At 36.3% G+C, this 21,579-nt stretch overlaps 1 protein-coding gene across 4 annotated transcripts in view; it reads left to right on the top strand.

Moving 5' to 3' along the window:
* Nucleotides 1-13,023, top strand: part of flot2a (flotillin 2a) — a 35,986-nt gene extending 22,963 nt beyond the window's left edge. For all 4 annotated transcript variants that reach the window (XM_052115364.1, XM_052115346.1, XM_052115355.1 and 1 more), the window contains 8 exons: nt 5,071-5,194; nt 5,731-5,849; nt 6,010-6,123; nt 7,281-7,400; nt 7,533-7,747; nt 8,339-8,522; nt 10,340-10,489; nt 10,722-13,023. In XM_052115364.1, coding sequence (XP_051971324.1) covers nt 5,071-5,194; nt 5,731-5,849; nt 6,010-6,123; nt 7,281-7,400; nt 7,533-7,747; nt 8,339-8,522; nt 10,340-10,489; nt 10,722-10,760 — 1,065 coding nt within the window. In that variant the 3' untranslated portion in view covers nt 10,761-13,023. The remainder of the gene's footprint in view (nt 1-5,070; nt 5,195-5,730; nt 5,850-6,009; nt 6,124-7,280; nt 7,401-7,532; nt 7,748-8,338; nt 8,523-10,339; nt 10,490-10,721) is intronic.
* Nucleotides 13,024-21,579: the final 8,556 nt, after the last annotated feature.

Below are 21,579 nucleotides of genomic sequence, written 5' to 3'. Positions count from 1 at the left end.
AAGTATCTATATCCACAGCAAAAAAAAAAAAATAAGTCCTACATCAACATAACCTGAAAGGCTGCTCAGCAAGGAAGAAGCCCATGCTCAAACCACCATAAAAAAGCCAGACTACAGTTTGCAATTGCACATGAGGACAAAGATCTTACTTTCTGGAGAAATGTCCTCTGTGGTTAAACAGTTAAATTTTTGTTTCATCAGACCAATGAAAATCGATATGTTTGGAGGAAAAAGGGTGAGTCTTGCAAGCCGAAGAACACCATCCCAACCGTGAAGCAGGTGGTGGCAGTATCATTTTGTGGGGGTGCTTTGCTGCAGGAGGGACTGGTGCACTTCACAAAATAGATGGTCTTAGAGGGAATGTTTACTACAATAAAATTGTGAAATAGGAAGTGTGAAAAAAACTGCATTTAAATGTATTTGGCTAAGGTGTATGTAAACTTTTGACTTCAACTGTATCTGTTACGGTTACAATTCTTGTTTACTAGAAAACTAGTAAGCAATTTACAGATAAGAATATAATGATGTTATGATGTCGTGTGTCCTTTATGTCTATATAATGTAGTGATTATAGATATTTTGACATTGTTTCCTTTTTAAAGTTTCTAAAAGCTTTTATCAAACAGATCTTCAGACATATTTGGATCTTCTACTGTCAGTATGCCAAAACGTGCAATGTTTAACTAAAGTTACATGTTTACCCTTATGAACATTTTCTTTGTTATTTTTGAAAAGCCATCTTCAAACAGGAAAAGGAAACTAACTCATTTACAACAAACACAACTGTTACAACTGAACCTGTGGTCATCATACCTGTACTTGTAGGATCCTTAATTCAGAAGACTTTATCTCAGAGCTGGTTCTATTGCTTTCTGTGATTTCTTAGTCTGGAGTTTCTGTGAGCAATGAGAGCATTGAAACACAAAAGCAGTCCTGCAATTAAATAACCACATGTGATTGGATGAGGAATCTAAACAAGGCATTCCACAATTCACTCTCAATAGAGACTTAGATTCTAGGTCTCTCCATAGAGAGCCTATATGATTACTTGTGTACCTTGTATCAAACTAGAACATATTATTCTTTGAATTGAGTAATAATTATTCTGTTATGTGCTGCTTCAGCTCTCCAAGTTACACTCCCTTCAATATTAGAACACTTCTGAGAAGTCTCTCTTGTGTTTTGTAAATGGAGTTCTTGCAGCTGTTGAGCTAATGGACCCACTTATCTGTTGATGACCCATTCATTCCCCTGCAGTGACCTACTGCTTGTTCCTGTTTTCTAAAATAAATCAATCTCCATGAGTTTTAACTAGCAGACACAGATATAGATCTAGATAATGCCTGGATTATGGTTTCTTAATTTGTCCCAAATTGAAGATAACTTTGTTTCCTTACAAGAACCTTAAAACACTCAGGTTTTCAATCTTGCCCTACTTTCATTCTCACTGTTTTGCATCCCCCCTTTGTGTTTATGCTGTGGTTTCCCATGAGTGAATTATGAGTCAGTTGGGTTTGGGGGGGATATTGTTGTCATGAATGCTTTCCCAATGCTCCCCCTGTTGACTGTGGATGGTAGAACAGTCCATCATTTATTTAAATTTGTAATATCTGCTTGTAGTTGACTGACTGATGATTCTGAAATAACTCCATTTAGATCCACTCCACACAATTCCTTACTCCACTTACTAAATAATGGCCTTGTTGTCCTTATTCACTGTTCTACCAGTATTCTGACTCTAATCATTTAATGTCAAAATAGATATGTTGAGAGATGGTTCATGATAGCTTTTGAGAGAAACCTTTATCTAGATTCTAGAACATCAGAGATACTGGACCATTATGTATGCAATATGGAGTCATTTGAGATTCAGTTTGTGTTTGATGCCCCCCCCCCCCCCACCCACCTTCAACTACTGCAGAAAATACTGCCCTGTATTCAGAGTTGGAAGAGTTACTTTTGAAATGTATTCCACTACAGATTACAGAATACATGCTGTAAAATGTAATTTGTAACGTATTCTGTTAGATTACTTCTGTTAGGTCAATAACATATTCTAAATACTTTGGATTACTTCTTCAGCACTGGTAGATTTTTTTTAATTTGTTTTGACTTTAAAAACTCAATACAGTAAGACAAAATACACATGTTAAAATACATTCTTTAAAAAAACATTAAAAATATCTTATGCAGTGTTGTTTCTAAAAGAAGATTAATCAAATTGATCTTGTTTTAAGGATTTTTAGATATTTTTACAGCAAAACAATACAAAAATTATTATCAAGAATAAAATTTTTGCCCTAATATTAAAGGTATTACTAGGAAAAATAATTGTGATCCAACGTGAATTGTCTTGATAAAAAAAAATATTATCGTGCCTGGAAACGTGTTCATGTAAAATGGCTAGAAATAGCATTTTATCTTCGCATAAAGCTGACAATTGACACAAGGTTTATTTCTATTTCTTCTGTTCCAAATTTACTTCAAACTTACTTCTCTGTCTGCTCGTATGAATGTAACACATCATAATAAAGTGTTTCACTGCTGTTCAAATGCACTTTGGATCGGATCATTTATATGTATAAATGTTTTCCATCTGAAAGGACTAAATATTAAATGAAACAAATGACAATAAAATGCAAATTAATCTCTTCAGTAATCAAAATGTATTTTGTATGTAACTAATTGTTCATACAAAATATGTTCGAATTAATCAACAAAGATGCACATTTTTAATGCCTCAATACGGACAATCCTATTATATGGCTCAGAATCATGGACGTTACTCAAAAACAACTTAAATCTGCTCGAGCGATTCCAACTTAGGTGCCTTCGCAGCATACACCATATCACCATATCACCCTGAGAGATCGGTGGAAAAATGAGGATGTTCTACCAACTTGCCAAAAACCAAAGCACAATTGAAACATGTATCAAACGGCAATGACTAAGGTGGTTTGGTCCTCTCTGTCGCATGGAGACCATCAGACTACCGAATCAATGCTTAAACGTTGAGCGACCAAAAAACGCTCCGAAATAAACGTGGATGAACTCGGTGGCTTCAATTTTCACAGAACACTGCACTAAATCACGATCAATGGCGTGGAATAATCCGAGATACTCTGCCCTTGGCCTCCTCAGTGCGACAACAGATGCCGTATTGACACTAACGGAGCCCAAGTCAAGTCATTCTAATTACCAATTATTTAAATTGTAACTGTAGTGGAATACAGTTACTTATATTTTGTATTTTAAATATGTGATCCATTACATGTTTTCTGTTAGTCCCCAACACTGCCTGTATTGCACTTCTTGTGGTATACCCCCTCTTTAATTGTTTAATGACCGCTTGACTGTGGGGAGAATGCACAGACACCCTGTCATTGTTTGTTGAAGTTGACCTTTGATACTGCGATAAAATCAGCTTTCTTCATAAGCAAGTACTGCTTCAAGAAGCTAGCATTTAAAAAAATAAAAAAGTAATTGAACTTCAAAATAGGTTCAGCTTTGAAAAAATCTGATTTTGATGTGTGAATGGGAAACTGATTGTAGTTCAGTGCAAAGGAGCGGCTTCTTATACCCGAAACCTTAGACACACAAAAACACCCCTCTTATTTTCGAAGAATGAGCATTCTCCTTTTCATATCTGTGAAGAGATTACATTTTTGAAGTTGATGTTTCATAGACTTAAAATCCAGGCCTTCTGGGCTGTGTGTTTATGTTTGTGTCTTGCAAAATCTTAAGCAATTTTGATCAGATATCCCTGGCATTTTTGCATGCAGATATAACATTTATGCCTATTGTTTTTTAGCGATTTGAGTTCTCATCCCTTTTTTTTTTTTAGAATCTCTGCAGGTTTGGTTTTACTTTTGTATGTACTGATGATTGTATGTGCCATTGCTTTAAACTAGGGCTGGGTGATATAACTAAACAATTATACCTCAATATTTGCTCTGAAATGTTTTAAAATGAAAACATGTTTTCCAGACTGTTTGTTACAAAACATTTATATGCACCAGTATAACAATATATTGCAATAAACACCACATTATGTTTTTACTAAATGCAATGAAGATTGTTTATTGCACCTGACCATTTAAACAGATTCAAGGAATTGAATTGAACTTCCTTACACAAATGCCATTGTTATTACTGAAATTTAGCAAGACATGTAATGATCATGAAACCAGTCTAATGACATGGTCATAGAAAACTTAATGGCCACAAAAAAGTGCATTAAATACACATGATCAGTGGCGTAACTTGGATCTCACAGGCCCCGGAGCAAAGCACATGTTCAATGCAAAGCATTTAACATTCCCTTTCGGGTAGCTGGGCCCCCATTCACCCCAGGCCCCAGTGCAGCTGCACATCCTGCACTGCTTGTAGTAATGCCACTGATCATGATATTACTTGTTTGTTAAATCGCCAGCAAAATGATTTAGGATATAATGTAATATATACAGAATATTCAATATATCACCCAATCCTACCTCACACTGCTTGAATGTTACACTTTGGGACTCCTTCAGCCATTTATCTATGTTTTGAAAAGCACTCAAATTCATTTAACCGGCTTCTTTTATTTATGTTAATTGAATCTTTTGCATGCACATTCAGAGTGGTATGAATAATGATTTGAGCGGATCCCTGTACCAATCACACATCACATTTCCAATCAGAGGCTCAGTTATACATGAAACATTCTGCATATTTGCGTGTGCTTAATGTCTGTCCCCACATTCCTCCGGAGTGATATGCTTTATCCTTATACAGAATAGATATAAACAACAGCCTAAGTGAGAGTGAGAGATAAGAATGAGATTCCATAAAACAGCTGTTTGCTTTGTTAAACATGGAAGAAAGTTGCCTATTGTGTCAAAGTGCAAGTAGCGATCAAGTGCTGTGTACAGTGAGAAAATTGGATATGTCTCTGAAACATTGTTACCATTATAACCACAAATGTGTATAATACATAAAAAGATATACAACAGTTGATTAGTTCTGTGTGTAATGATGTGATCTAGTGGATGTCTGTGTAGGAACATGACTGTATATGTGTTCTTTCAGGTGAAGGTCATGAATGACAAAGAGTTGCTGGGTTATGCTTGTGAGCAATTCCTGGGCAAGACCGTGGTAGAGATTAAAAGTGTCATTCTGCAAACCCTGGAAGGTCATCTACGCTCTATTCTGGGTGAGTGACGCTGGTCACTTGAGTCTCTATCCAGTTACTCTAATGAAGTTTTTTGTAGTCCAGTGGAGTTCATACAGTGTGCACTGTCAGTTAGATGTAAAATGTACATGACCAGTACCCAGCCAACACTTCAACAAACGTTTCTCTATGCTGCAGATTAGTTTTATAAACCCTGTTGCAAGAAAATTAACTTATTCTTGATTCTTTATCTAGAAAAAGTGAGCAAATGAACCCACAATTTCACAGAAAAAAGCAACAACAAGTGCTGAGAGGCTACCTTATATCTAAACGATTCTCTTATATCTAAACAAAAAACAATGTTTTAATATTCAGAGAAAATATTTATCTTTGTAAATATAGAGGATTGTGTTGTTCTTAGATCTCCACGGCAAGTCTCAAGTCAATTTTGTGACCTGAGTGTGACTGAATACGAGTCTCAGACCCAAGTTTCCATCTCTGAGATATTATGAAATATTGGGCCATTCATTGTACAGTTTGTCTTCACATGTTCACTTACCTCAGACTTCTGTTCATAGGGACTCTGACGGTGGAGCAGATCTACCAGGATAGAGATCAGTTTGCCAAACTGGTGAGAGAGGTGGCGGCACCTGATGTGGGCAGGATGGGTATTGAGATCCTCAGCTTTACTATTAAGGTATGCCAACATCAATCAGTCTGGAGGGAGGTTCATAATATTGCTTGCAACTGATGCAGGTGTGATTTGCTCTCATAGGAATCGGAAGCTCAGTTCAGTTGTCAGGTGATGACACATGTTGATGAGGATAATCTTGTGTTTGTGCATTTGTCTCTTACAGGATGTCTATGATAAGGTGGAATATCTGAGCTCTTTGGGTAAATCTCAGACTGCTGCTGTTCAGAGAGATGCTGACATCGGAGTGGCCGAGGCAGAGAGAGACGCTGGGATCAGGGTGAGTTGTTGAACCAGAAGCAAATGTAGTTTGTTTCTGTGTGATGTTTCTGTGTGAGAGTTGGAGAAAAGTGACTCATGACAACATTCCCCAATGGTTTGAACTGTAGCGTACCATGTTGCTCGCCAGTCAGTTTCAACTTTTCTCTTTTTGCCACTGAACTTCGAAATACAACAATTGACACAGCATATGCAATGTCTGACTTTGCAATGACGTTCTTGATGTTTTCTTCCTATAAATTTGCCTCACTTATTATATCTTTAAAAATTCAAAGCAACAAGAAATGTTTAAATATGGTTTAACATTATTAAGAGATCTTGAATGCCTTTTTTATTCAAAAAATGGAAAAATTTATATTTCAATTTTTGTTTTGTTTATTTATAATACTCTCTTCTCCTTTGTATGTTGTCAGCTGATGTTTGTTTTATATGCTTCCATGTGACTTGTAATTGTCGACATGTATATACCGCGTAATTTTAATAAAAGAAAAACTTTTTATAAAAGCAAATAAAAAAGGTCAAAATTGTCCCTGAAGAAGGACAATACTGGTTGTTGTCCAGCGAGAAATGGTACTGGAACCTGACATCATGGTGCTTCAGTTCTTGAACTAATTTAAATTCACAAATAGCCCTTTTCTGCTGAAATGGCGATGGTTCTCATGCTAAACCTGTGCTCCTCTGGTTCACTACCAGGGCAATGTGGATCCTTTTGTAAGATGACTGCACTTTTCCACTGACTTGAGAGATAAACAATGACATAGCCTACGTGATAGTTTCATGTGACTACCTTACCTGCCCACAAACAAGTATTTTAGTCTTTTAGAGGATATATTTAAACATACAGAGAAATGCAATCCAACGTTATTACATTGCTCAACAAGATTGTCAGAGTCGACATCTGCATTAAAGGTGTGTAATTACATTATTTTGTATGAACTATGGCTTAACTACACTGGTGTAGCAGATGATTATATTTTGATTTTGTTTTAAGCTCCAATAGCCTTTTTCACAGTTTACTGTTTCCTGCTTATTTACTACATGGCAAGTAGCATCAGAGTGAAGAGTGATGTGTTGAAGTTCTGATACGAATGATGTGAAAGAGCCTTAAGCTTGTGTTCTCTGTTTTGTTTTCTCACGTAATTTAATTCCATGCTACAGGAAGCAGACTGCAAGAAAGAGATGATGGATGTGAAGTTCCAAGCTGATACAAAAATGGCCAACTCAAAGCGAGAGCTGGAGATGCAGAAAGCTGCTTTCAGTCAAGAAGTGAACACTAAGGTAGGGCTGAGTTGCTCCTCGGGTTACTTTAATCTTTCTTAAATGCCTTAAACACTGCAGTTGTTACACTGATCATTCATAGATGTGGTGTGATTTAATGAACATGCATGGAATTATTTCTTTCTTTCTCAGAAAGCTGAGGCGCAGTTGGCCTATGAGCTTCAGGCAGCCAAAGAGCAGCAGAAGATACGACTGGAGGAGATTGAGATTGAGGTGGTTCAGAGGAAAAAGCAGATCTCCATTGAGGAAAAGGAGATTGTCAGGACAGATAAAGAGCTGATCGCCACAGTGAAGAGACCAGCTGAGGCTGAAGCCTACAAGATGCAGCAGCTCGCAGAGGCAAACAAGTGAGTGACATGAAAGAGACGGAATTAGTGAGCAAAGGGAGAGAATGAGGCAGTTGGTACCTCTCATACTAATTCTATGTATGCAATATGTACACTATGCAAGTACATCTCTTATCTACTTGAATGGGTAAAGACCTAAATCTGAAACTGTTTCAAATCAGCATAAAATCTGGAATCATTCCTTTTGGTTCTTTAGGTCAAATTCTGTTAGAAAAGCCTACTTTTTAAACTTCCAAGATAATATGCATGTGCATTCTAGAGTGAGCAAACACATTTAAAATGCGCTTGGCTTTTTTTAACAGAAAGGCAGGACTTCCATTCTTACAGCTGACACATTGAGGGTCACAATCTCTTCCATTAATTTTTCTACACGTTGTCCTTCTCCTCCCCCTCTGCTGTTGCAGATGGGAACAAGGGTGAATCCCTCTAACTTCAATATAGAATGGACACATACACTAACCAGGGTGTCATACATTACATAAGTCTGAAATGATACGAAAATGTCTATATTCAGAGAATACGATCCAGAAACTGCTCTCCCTCCATCTACATTATTCCTTGATCTTTCTCTCTTATGTTCGTCTGTTTCAGGATGAAAAAGGTGTTGATAGCACAGGCTGAAGCAGAGAAGATCAAGCGCATTGGAGAAGCAGAGGCTGGTTCCATTGAAGCTGTTGGTAAAGCTGAAGCAGAGAAGATGAGACTCAAAGCTGAATCCTATCAGCAGTACGGGGAGGCTGCAAAGATTGCTCTTGTCCTGGAGGCTCTACCAAAGGTGAGTGGTAGTCTGGAAAATTGTTTACTTATTTATTTTTCTTGCTTGCTTTGTTGTCCCTTTCTCCACATTAGTCTCAGTTCCTGTGTGGTAGTTTATGTGAAAGGACCATCCAAATGTAGTTATGGATCTTAGTGATTTTTGCCATATAAAAAAAAATTGCAAATCAAAACTAGACAATTCAGCTGACGCAAAAAAAAAAAAAATAAAAAATTCTGTTGACAAATTTTCTATCATTATTTAATCACCGTAATATTGTTCCAAACCTATATGATTTTCTTTTTTACATGAAATACAAATTGAGATGTTAGGCAGAATGTTAAGACCCCTGCACACTTTCTACGTAATCGAACCACGAACGAGTATGACAGCATTGAGAATAAAGTCTTTCCAAAAATGTGTTTTGGTGGTTCGTAACAACTCACCAGGGAAAACTTTCAGGAAAACTTCTTAAGGTATTTTCACACAAAACACGAACCTTCACTGTGATAAAAAATTTTTTATGTAAACAATGGATTCCTAACGAGCCTAGAACAAAACTTTGTGTGGTGACAAAGCAAAGCTTTTTTTTTTTTTACGGTGAGTGTGTCTATATTCTTTTTCTTCCCCCAGCGAAGAATTGCTCCAATGAATTAAATTTGAGCTGTGAATCATACCAGCTGAAAGGTGCATTGAAAATTGCTTGCTTATTATCGTAACCGTGAATGTCCTGATGGCATTCATTCGCATCGTTTCGAAGTTCAAGGGCCATTCGCCTCTTATAATCAGGTCGCCTTTGGTGTGAAAAGGCCTTTAGGCTGTTAAAGACCTTCTGCCATTGGTCCACTTCATCGGCCATTGTGACCTGGAGCTCCACCTATTTTAGGCCACTACTTATTCCTGATCAGTCAGTTAAGTTCAGTCAAAATGAACACACTGGCGTGTAGAGTTATTAGGGAGCTGGTGCAAATTTACCTAAATCTTTAAGATTGTTTGCGTGAAGACTTTTTCCAAGAACATGTCATGCCAAAAGTAAGAAATTCCTATCATCATTCTTTTGTCTGTATTCTACCCATTAACACTCTTTTATACACCCATCTCTGCAGTAGTATCAGTTTCAACCTAAAATAATAATAATAGTGTAATCAACATATAATATGGTTGCGTATAGCAAGTTTGCATTTGCGTCCTGATTGCAAAAGGTAAACATTACAAATTACACATTATCTTGTGCAGCTATATTAATTATAATCATAGAGTTAATACAGCTTCTTTTACTGATCTTGTGTGAATTCTATGCATAGAATGAGGCATGAAGTCATTGATGATCCATTTTAATGTATAGAAGATGTTTTACATGTAGTCTTGAGCGTCCTCTTATTTAAATGTACCTCTAAACGTATCTGAATGTTTTCAGACAGTATTTTGTTGCTCAGCTTTTCTGAACTTTTTGACTCTGAGCGAAGAAACACTTTGTCGTGAGTGTGCTGGGGCCTTTAGTGTATGATTTCACTTTTATTGTATGGGGACAAATCAGCATCAACATTCTCCTAAATTTCTCATGTGCTCACGGGAAGAAAGGAAGTCATACAGGCTTGAAACAACATGAGGGTGTGGAAACAACGCTCAAAATTTTCATATTTGGGTAAACTATCCCTTTTAAGTAATGCAAGACAACCCCTAATGAATATCTTGTGTGTCTGTCTCTCCCAGCTCATTTTCATTCATGTCACAATAAATATGTCGTCTACAATGAAAAAGGTCTATTCAATTTTTTTTAAGAATAAATCTGAAGTGATTTTGTTTACTACTTAATGCCTGAATTTGCATCTTCACAGATTGCTGGGAAGGTGGCGGCACCCTTGGCCCGCACCAATGAGATTGTGATCCTGAGTGGAGATGGTGGCCGTATAACTGGGGAAGTTAATCGACTGCTGGCTGAACTACCTGTTTCTGTAAACGCTCTCACGGGAGTGGATCTGTCCAAGGTGAGTGAGGCATAATTAAGAAAATAGAGAAGGCATTAAATATTGGGAAATATTGTATTGGACCCATGGAATGATCTCCTACACATAGACTGAATAGATATTACCAGCACAATTAACACTTTATATATTTAAATAGATTTGTGTTCCAGTAGCCTGTATTTATTTGTCCATCTAAGAATTCCTCTTTATATTCAGTCATTTGGTTTTCATTGAATGTTTTGTTTCTCTGCAGATACCTTTGCTTCAGAAAATGACCAACCCTCAGGCATGAACACACCCCTTCCACTCAGCTGTCTTTCTGACACTCAGCTCTACGTTGATTGCCATGAAAGGAAACACTTGAAAGCAGTTTTCTTTCTACAGAAATGAAAAATTTATTTTCTAGACCCCTGGTGCCTTACTTCTGCAGCACCAGATTGTCTGCATGTGCCCTTTTTAGCATTTTTTGATCATGTTTGTCTTTTGTATTTGTTATTTTTGTTTAAACAAAGTACCTCATCATTAATATACTATTAATCACAGAGCTGTTTCATAAAATTCAGAAATGAGCAGCCATTCCTATTTGTGGTGGGTGGCTGCGATTGTCACCACAGGTTACATTTATGCAATGTATGAATTTATATAGAAGTATAGAAGAGCCATTAGATTTGGTAGAACATGTTTAGTGATTTGATAGCAGTACACATGGTGTCAGGGTCTTTGAAATTTGTAATGAAGAGGACTGACGTTTTTATTATATCTTTAACCAGACATTTAGACGTTCATTTATTTAGAAATGTGTCTTTGTACAATTCAGGCATGATGAGCTCAGACCTGTTTTGATTGTGGACAATCAGTCTGCTTCAAAAGGGTTGTAGGGTCTGCTCCATGTGGTACATTAACATTTTGGTATGTATAGGTTTTTTTTTGTAAGTTTTACCTATTCTTCTATATGAATAGCAGTCCAAGTGCATTCTTCTCAGTATGCCAATCAAAGGCTAAAACTTGATAGATTTAGGAACACATGTTATTTTATCACAAAAAAAACAGACATGTTACCTCGCCTAATGTTTATGCAGATGTTGAAAGCTTTAGTCCTCATTCATTCATTCACTGCATTTATGTTGTTTTATACGCTGTGATTGCAGACAGACTAATATTATAGAACCCTCTGTTTTCTACTGTTAAACTGGCAGTGATCTGGAGGTTTTGATCTTGATCTTGTTCAGTAAACACACTGTACTATAGAGTTGAAAGTCTATCACCTAAACTGCTTTTTGTGTGTTTTTCCAGAGAAGGTTAGTATTTTTCTTTCAGCTTTGTGAAAATAACAAGCCAACTAGTAGATAAAAATTATTATTTTTTTTTTTTTAAATCAATGTTTTTTTAATTGTCATATGCCTGTTAAGGTGTATTCATTGTTCTTGAAGTGTGTTGAAACTAATTATCAAAGTCCAGGTAATGTGAGGGTTCTGTCAGGTATTTTATCATGTACACTGACGTTTAAAAATTTGGGGTCACTTGACTGAAGTTTTCTCGTGATCTTAAAAATCTTTTGATTTGAAGGTGTATGCTTAAATGTTTGAAATTAGTTTTGTAGACAAAAATATAATTGTGCCAACATATTAATTAATTTCATTTTAAAACTAAAATAAAAAAAGTTTTTGAAATTGATGACTTGGACTAAATAATAAAGAAAAGCAGCTAATAAGTGACCAGCATAGATGGGAACTCTGTTAAACAATACTTTTTAAAAATCATCCCAGCGTGACACCTCAAGAATTTGGTTGAGAAAATGTCAAGAGTTCATATCTGCAAATTCTAGGCAAGGGTGACTACTTTGAAGATGCTAAAATATAACACAGTTTTTATTTTATTTTTATGTCTTTACTATTATCCTTAAATGTGAAAAACAACAATACTAATAAAGAATGAGGAAGTGACCCTAAATTTTGACCGGTAGTGTGAATTTAAAAATTCTGAACGTTAAAAAAAATTTTCTGCCACATATGTTTGCCATGAGGGTGTTTGTGAAAAGTTATTTACCATCTTGGTAAACACAAACCACAATGATATAAAATGGAAAGCATTTGAATACAAATATTTTAAGCATGTATTGTTTTGTTTTTTTGTGAACAACAGTTCACTTAAACTTAAAAATTTATTTCTGGGTTCTGTATTCTATGCATTTTGGTTGGTTTTGTGTGAGAGAAACAATCAATATTTAAGTAGATTTTTTTTCTTGGAATTCACATTTTAACTGCGAAAAAGGGAGCTGTTGGTTGAAAATGTAGCCATTGTTTAGAAGATGCTGCACACATTTAAAACTAACTTTTCAAAGGCTGTTTCTTCATGCTTAATCCAAACTAATGACCTCAGCTGTTTTTTTTTTTTAGCTGAGTGTGTTTGTTCCAAAGTTTGTATTGTTGTTTCCACCAACAATCAGATATTGGGAATGTGTTCTATAGCAGTGAATATTATTAATGCATTCTAATTCCTCCATCTTTGCTATGAATATACATAAGATATATGTATCTGTTTAGAAATCTGTTTCATATCACATTCAATAAATGTGTCTTGTTTTATTTTAATGTTTGCTAACATTACATTTACATACAGAAATTTAGAGAGGAGAATAGGAAAGACAATTACATACCTAATGTGTTAAAAAATAATTGAGAAATGCGGTCACTGAGCGTGTTTACATGCACAACAGTACACTGTGAGCTACCAAAAATCTGAATACACTGTGGTACAGTAGATTAGTACACAGACACCGAAGTAGCAATACGGTATATGGGCTATATCCAAGGCAACTTTACAGTTCTGAGAATGTTTTTGCTAGTTTACTCAAAAAATGAAAATTATCTCATTATTTACTCACCCACATGCCATCTCAGATGTTTTTGACTTACTTTCTTTAGCAGGACACAAATTAAGATTTTTAGAAGAATATTTTAGCTCTGTAGGTCCATAAAATGCAAGTAAATGGGTGCCAAAATGTGGATGCTCCAGAAGACACATAAATCAGCATAAAAGTAATCCATACAACTCTAGTGGTTAAATCCATGTCTTCTTAAGTGATATGATAGGTGTGTGAGAGAAACAATCAATATTTAAATAGATTTTTTCTTGGAATTCAACTTCCTTCCCAGAAGGGGTGTCTGCACGAAGAAAGTGAATCACTAAAAACACAAGAAAAAGAATGTCAAAGTTGAAAGTGGAGAATGACTGAGCAGGGAGGAGAATTTATAGCAAAATTGTTGACTTAAATATTGATCTGTTTATTCACCCACACCTATCAAATACCTTCTGGATACACATATTTTACCACTGGAGTTGTATGGATAAATTTTGTGCTGATTTATGTGATTTTTATTTTTTTTGGAGCATCAAACTTTTGGCACCCATTCACTTGCATTGTATGGGCCAAAAGAGCTGAGAAATTCTTCTAAAAATCTTCATTTGTGTTCTGCAGATGAAAGAAAGTCACACACATCTGGGGTGGCATGAGGGTGAGTTTATGGGTGAACTATTCCTTTAACAAATACTGTCAACACAGGACACTATAGTTAGGTTCAGTATAAAAAGGAAGCCCATAAAACAGCAGATATTATGACGCTAAAAGTGTGATATTGATCATGATTTTCATATCCTGAAAACATTTGAGCTGTATGTCTTGAAGCCAGCACAGATCATTAACACACTATTAATCCTAAACATAAATATTGACTTACACGCATTCAACAACCCCATATCCCATTGAAAATATTACATTGTTCGCCTGCGATGCACTTAGTCCACAAGCTTAATCTGTTCAGAGTGACGCAGGCAATCATGAAAATAAAGCAGAGCAGTAGACATTGGAAATGAGCAACAAAATGATCACTGACCGTTTAAACAAAATATACTGTGTTCAATATAACTTAAGCTCAGTCTCATTTCTATTTGTTCTGCCTTTTCCGAAAAAAAAGTGAAAGAGGGCCAATCCGTAAACATTAAAATACTCACAGATTTTAAAAGTATAGCCACAAGACAAAAACAATATGTGTGTTAACATGATTTTAGTGTGATCAAATTTCTTACTAACCTTTACTGTGTAAAACGATATCCAATTTAATAACTTTGTTGCCATGACGACTCAAATAATACCCAAGTTTCAACAGAAACATTTATGCAAGTAATTTTATAAAATGATAAGCTTCAAATTCCTGCCTTACAACCCTCCAAAAATGGGCCTCATGCACTTCGATCATAAGTGCCTCACTGTAAACTTGATTTTTGCTTTTTTATGCCACAAATGCAGTCGATTAGGCTTGAATTATATTGAACCCGGAATATTCCTTTAAGAACAAAATAAGTGCCTCGCTGTAAACTTGATTTTTGCCTTTTTTATGCCACAAATACAGTCGATTGAGCTTGAATTATATTGAACCCGGAATATTCCTTTAAGAACAAAATAAAATTAATTTCCCAATATGTTGTTTGCAATAGTATTCAGTTTGTGGCTTTGCAGTGGGATAGTCCATCTGTCACCTGTGTTCGGACTGACTGTCTCTTGCCTGTTGAGCCAGCATGCTGTTTAATGTAAACTGCTGACCAATGTATTCCTGAACTGCTGGATAAATATGGGGGCGAATCTCTCTTTCGATCTCCTGGAGATACTGCTCATGTTGAGGGACCTTCCCTGATGTTCCTGAGGCTAATGCTTGGACATGGTTCCTACTGAAGATGTCGGTGAGGGGTCATGGATTAATATAGTCAGAGGCTGGGTTCATCTCCAGGTTCCTGAGAGAACTTTCAATTAGTTGCATGCGGCTCAGTTTAGGAGGCAGAGAGCACAGCTCCATGTCAGGGCATTGGCGGGAAGGATGAGGAGGGTCTGGAGATAAGGCTGCATGAGCTGAGGATTCTTGGCCTGGATGGAATGGATTATTGATCTGCTGGGGGCTTGAGAGACTGGGCTGTGGTGGTGCTGCTGCTGAGGGGTCAGCGGGCCACCGATTTGAGATGGCAGTCTGCTGAGGTTGGTGTCTATTGTGGATGACAGGGCACAGGAGCTCTGAGCCATGGACAGCGCTGCACAGAAACTATGGAGGCTGGAGGGTCTAGCCTCATTGGTACTGGGGAACCAGAGTGACACATTTAGACCATATGTAAATGTATCAGTTCAGACAAAAACTGTGGTATTGTTGGCTTTTTTCCCAAGTCTCAATCATATATGTATTTCTTGTCTAGAAGTGATAAGCAGAATTTACTCACCCTCATGTAATTTCAAACATAATAATATCCTGGCCTATCTTTTACATTTAATGAAAGTGAATGAAGTCTGAGGTTGTCAAGTTATAAAATGACAAAATAAATAAATAATAATAATAATACAAAATAAAGGCATCCATGTCCATACGACTCATCTGCTATGCAATAGCCTTCTGTGAGGAACAAAAATAAATGTTGGACCGCATTCACTTTCATTATATGGGAAACAGTGGCCTGGATAGTCTGTAAAAATTCCCCTTTTGGAACACAAAATGATGGGTGAGTAAATTATGACAGAATTCATTTTTGGGAGAACAACCTCTTTAATACGTTTAATTACTTTTTATCATCAGTGCAAAAACAATAATTTTCTAGCACTGCAACAAAAATACAAAATCTGCATTATGTTTACTGAAATACAATATTGCTGAAGCGTAACCAGACCCATAATAACCTGTTTTGGTTTCTGTTTTTGAGGTTGAGAATGTTGTGTGTTTGGTGTGGTGAATATACTCCAGCATTGCTTGGGTTTATGAATGCTGATATAAAAGGATTGACAGAGGAAGCAGTGCTGTCTAATCAATGCACTGATGCAGTCAACAGAACTGGATACAGTCACATTCACATCCTCATCTTCCTCTGATGTCCCAATGCTAGTGTTGGACAAAAGATAGAATTTTAACTGAGAGAATCAGATAGGTGTGTGCTTATAACGTTATTCCATGATTATTACACATGCATGACGTTTCCTTTCCATTGGTGAGAAGGCTAATACATTTCACTTAAGCTTTTGTTCCATGAAGCACTCTCTGTGTGCAAGCATCTTTTTTTCAAAGAGTCTCTCAAGTCCTTTATTAGTCAGCTTTTATCAGCTTGCATGATACTTTATAGGAAATTGTGGCTGCTGACTATCAGTTTATGACACGATCATGAATGAATTGAAAGTGCTGAGATAAGGTTAGACATTTACTACTGTTAATGTAGTAAATGTAGTGATTAACAAGTTAATCACTTGATGTTCAAGAATATCTATGAAACTATTTTGAAATATTATCAATAAACATATGCAGTAGCAGTGAAGGGTGTGGAAACTACAACACTTTTACAACTTCTCTTTGATAATCGCACCTTTTCAATGAAGTACTGATTGTTTTAACACAATTAAAATAAAGCTATAAACATAACATGGGGAAAGGGTTGAATTTTAGAGAAGCAAAAGGAGTAGTAAGATAAAGCAGAAAAAAGCTAATTAAGTAGGCCAAGGATAAAATAAAAGAGTCTTCATATGCTGGGCACCAGATCATCACAACAAAAACAAGTTGTTTAATATGATGTAAAGATATATTCAGATTAGTCATTACACTTTAGGTCTCAGGAAATCATACCTTGCTTGTTCTGCCACATTCAAATCCTGTTTGACCTGTCTGTCTGAATCCTGGGTCTCTTTTTCTCTAAACCTAGTAGTCAGAAATCATGAAGGTTAGATTGACTGAAAACATCAAAATTACTGACCAGGGTTTGGGTTGATCCCATTTTAGCCATCAGGACAGGGGACATAATAGCCTAAATCACAATGTTTGATTCACTACACGTAAAACTTGATATGAGTTCATCAGGTAGATTGGAATGATTAATTAAAATTCAGCTCATTTACTGTCCTGGTTGAAAGGAATTATAATTAAATCACAAAAATATTAAGTAATCTACATCAAGAGGAGAGTTTCAAAGTTCTTAGATTCTATCTCTCTCTCTCTCTCTCTCTCTCTCTCTCTCTCTCTCTCTCTCTCTCTCTCTCTCTCTCTCTCTCTCTCTCTCTCTCACTCATCTCTCAAATTCAAATGAGCTTTATTGGCATGACTTATGCAGTATTGCCAAAGCATTGGCTATTACATGAGCAATGAACAAATAATTATTATATAGTACATAAAGAATATATCAATCAATCAATCAATACATGAATAAAAAAAATTTAAACAAGAAAATTATTGATTGAAAAAAAAGAAAGAAAAAAGAAAACTACATACATTCAGACATGTTAAGATAGAATATTTCTGACTTTAGTTTTGTCCGATGGCTGACTCTCTTAGTTTGTGGCAAGCTGCTACATATTTTGCTGCTGTTGTGATCAAGATGGAGTTTTCTCCCAAAATATGCCTTACATTTTCAGGATTTGGTAATGCAATAAAATGTGGTGCTATTTGTTGTAAAAACAGCGCGCTCAAGCACGTTCTTTCTTTTAGACGTCAAGTCTTTATGTTTTTGATTTCACAGGAGCGAACTTTAGAAGTCTCTTTCCATGTTACTCGAGGGGAGAATTTGTATATTTTAACGCCAGCACTGAGAGCCTGAAGCGTTTTGAATGTGGAGACTTGGGACATAAACGCTTCATGTGTCCACATAAAGATGACCAGCGTGCGTCTACATCTCGTGATGATGTAATTAATACCGACCAACAAACAAAAGAAAGTGAAGAACAGAGAATTGATGGGCAGGATGAAGGGAACACAGAGGAGGGCAAGGTGCAAGAGGCGAGTGAGTTTAATGTAAATGCTGAGAGTGTGGAGCAAGTTGGGTGCAGTTCTGTATCTGATAAACCTGGGAATCTATTAGACAATGTTGATAAGTGTGAGACACAGAGTGGTGTGGAATATGAATATGTGTGTGAAGTTAATGATGTGGCACAGGCTGAAGGCTTAGAGGAAAATATGGATGATGAGATGGATAGTTTATCCCAGTTTACTGATGATGGATTAAGAGATGATGATCAATTGTCAGATGGCTCAAGAGGAACTGATAAAGATCTGTATACTGTTGATGAAATTAAAACATTTCTTGATAAAACTAAGGAAAAGTTGGTGTTGAAATAGGTAATTACTTCCCTGATGTTGATAAATGTATTTCTTCTGTGATATGGGTTAGGAAAGTGAGTAGCTATGACGAGCTCTCACAACAGAAGCGGTTTCGTCTTAAAAAGCATATCACATTTCTCAGACAAGGCAAAAGACAGGGAAAGTGAGGGGGAAAACTAAATAATCTTAATGGCTTACTTTTCTTTTTCTCTCTGTTTTTTCTTCCTTGTCCCATTTCTTATGGAGTTCTTGCGGGTGGGATCAATTCATGTAAATGGAATGAGGGATGGGAGAAAATTTGGTTTATTTTCAGAAATTATAAGTTTGAAAGATCTTGGTGTTGTTTTTTTTTTTGCAAGAAACCCATAGCAGTCAAAATAATGAGATTGATTGGGGTTTAAGGAAAGAGCATTCTCAGTCATGGGACTAATTTAAGTGCTGGAGTAGCTGTGCTTTTTTCCCCTGCTCTTAAAACAAAGATTTTACTCAAAAATGAAGTGGTACCAGGGAGATTAGTGATTGTAAGGGCTGAAATTGGGAATTTTAATTTTCTGTTTGTGAACATTTATGCCCCTAATATAGGAGCCCAGACAGAGTGCATATTTTTACCAAACTAGAGCACATTTTAAAACAACAGCAGGATGGTGATTTTATTGTATTAGATTGGAACTGCACTATAGATTTTATACAAGATAGGAATGGAGAAGAACCTCATGCACAGTCAGCTTTTTGTTTAGCTAGTATAATAAAAAAAACGTAATTTCTCAGATGTGTGGAGAGAGCATAATTTATCAGTACAGCTGTATACATGGTTGAAAATTAGCAATGGCAGCATTTCTGGAGCACGTTTGGACAGGTTTTATATAATCACACAATTTAAGAAATATGATTGTTAATACATCTATCATCCCAACAACTCAACTAAACTTATCACTATTGAGTGTACTTTAACTGAAAGAAAGCATACAAGTTATTACTGGCATTTTAATGTTAAACTTTTGGAAGACAAACATTTTTGTGAGGATTTTAAACTTTTTGGGGAAACCTGTTAAAGTGAAAAGTGTCTTTATGAAAGTATTATTCAGTGGTGGGAAGTTGGTAAAGTGCACATAAGAGGTTACTGTCAACAATATACATCTCATTCCTCTTTAGTTTTGAAAAAGACATTAGAGTGTTTGGAAAAAGAGATCTTGGACATTGAAAAGAACATGAATGATATTGTTGCTGGTTATCTACAAGAACTGTGGACTGAAAAAAAAAATCAGCTGAGCTTCTTTTTAAATGAAAAAGTTAAAGTAACTCTTGTAAGAAGTCGTTTTAAAAAAATAAGAGACATGGATCGTATTTTTTTAACTTGGATCAAAAAGCAGAACAAGAAAAACAGATGTTCATATTAAAAGATGACAATGGACATAACACTTCAGACCCAGTACTGATGCGCAAACTTGCTGTAGATTTCTATTCTAGTTTATATGCTGCTGACAACCCAGATGAACAGTGAAGAAATCAACTGCTACAAGGTCTTCCTGTGTTAACAGCAGAACACAAACAATCTATAGAGACTGAACTCACATTTGAAGAAGTTACAGCTGTTGTTATGGGACTCTCCTCAGGACATACACCAGGATTGGATGGATTACCTGGCGGATTTTATAAGAGTTTTTGGAATGTTATTGGACATGATTATTTTGAGGTACTCCAAAAAGGCATCAAGGAAGGAATTTTTCCTTTGAGTTGTCAGCGGGCAGTTTTAACTCTACTCCCAAAAAAAGGTGACCTAACTCTCTTGAAGAATTGGAGACCTATAGCAATTTTAGGCTCTGATTACAAAATATTTTCTAAATGTCTGTCCAATAGGGTAAATGGTGTATTGCATACAATTATACAAAAAAAAAATCAGTCATATTGTTTAAAAAATAGATCCATAATAGATAATTTACATTTGGTACAAGACATTTATGATTTTGCCTCTTTTAACAATACCAATATAGGTTTTCTGTCATTAGACCAGGAAAAGGCTTTTGACAGAGTTGATCATACTTTTCTTTTTGATACCTTAAAGGCTTTTGGTTTTGGGGACAATTTTATTTCCAAAATAAAACTGTTGTTTGCTGTGGCCACATGTGTGATTAAATTAGTTGGTGGCCTCAGTATTCCTGTAAAAGTCAACAGAGGCATTAGGCAAGGTTGTCCTATTTCTGGGCAACTTTACAGTATAGCCATTGAGCCTTTGCTGTGTAGGTTGAGAAGATAGCTAACAGGTTTACAGCTCAATACTTTGGATTTTAAGTGGCTTATCAGGCTCTCGGCATATGCAGACGATGTCACTGTTTTAATTAGAAATTATAGTGATGTTCAATGTCTAGGAAATGCTTTAGATTGTTATGGGACAGCGTCTTCAGCCAAAATTAATTGGCAAAAAAGTGATGCTCTGTGGTGTGGTCAAGACTTTTTAGTCCATCACTACTTGGTGGGCTGCAGTGGGGGAGAACAGGTTTTAAATATCTAGGGGTATTTTTAGGGACAGATGAATATAGGAAAAATAATTAGGAGGGTCTAGTGGAAAAAGTGTGTGCTTTGTTGTCTCACTGGAAATGGTTGCTACCCCAGCTGTCCTACAGGGGGAGAATCCTGGTCTGTAACAACCTGGTTGCATCATCTCTGTAGCACAAAATTATGGTTCTAGAGCCTCCAGATGACCTAGTAAGAAGAATTCAACAGCACCTTGTGGACTTCTGCTGGTCTGGTCAGCACTGGTTAAAGGCACCAGTGCTCTATCTGCCAATACAGGAAGGAGGACAGGGACTTGTCGACATCAGATCCAGAGTCAGAGCTTTTAGACTCCAGGCGGCTCAGAGACTCTTATATGGTGAGGATGTAAGCTGGGCTGGGATAGCCTGTGCCCTCCTGAAGATAGCGGGCAACATGGGAGTTGACCGGCACTTGTTTCTTATGGATACCGAAAAACTAGACCTGTCAGGTCTGACATTTGTTTTTATAGAT

This window comes from Xyrauchen texanus, chromosome 4 (genome assembly GCF_025860055.1).
Source record: "Xyrauchen texanus isolate HMW12.3.18 chromosome 4, RBS_HiC_50CHRs, whole genome shotgun sequence".
NCBI lineage: Eukaryota > Metazoa > Chordata > Actinopteri > Cypriniformes > Catostomidae > Xyrauchen > Xyrauchen texanus.
Note: the sequence above shows the minus strand (reverse complement) of the source record. Positions and strands in the feature narration are given on the sequence as shown.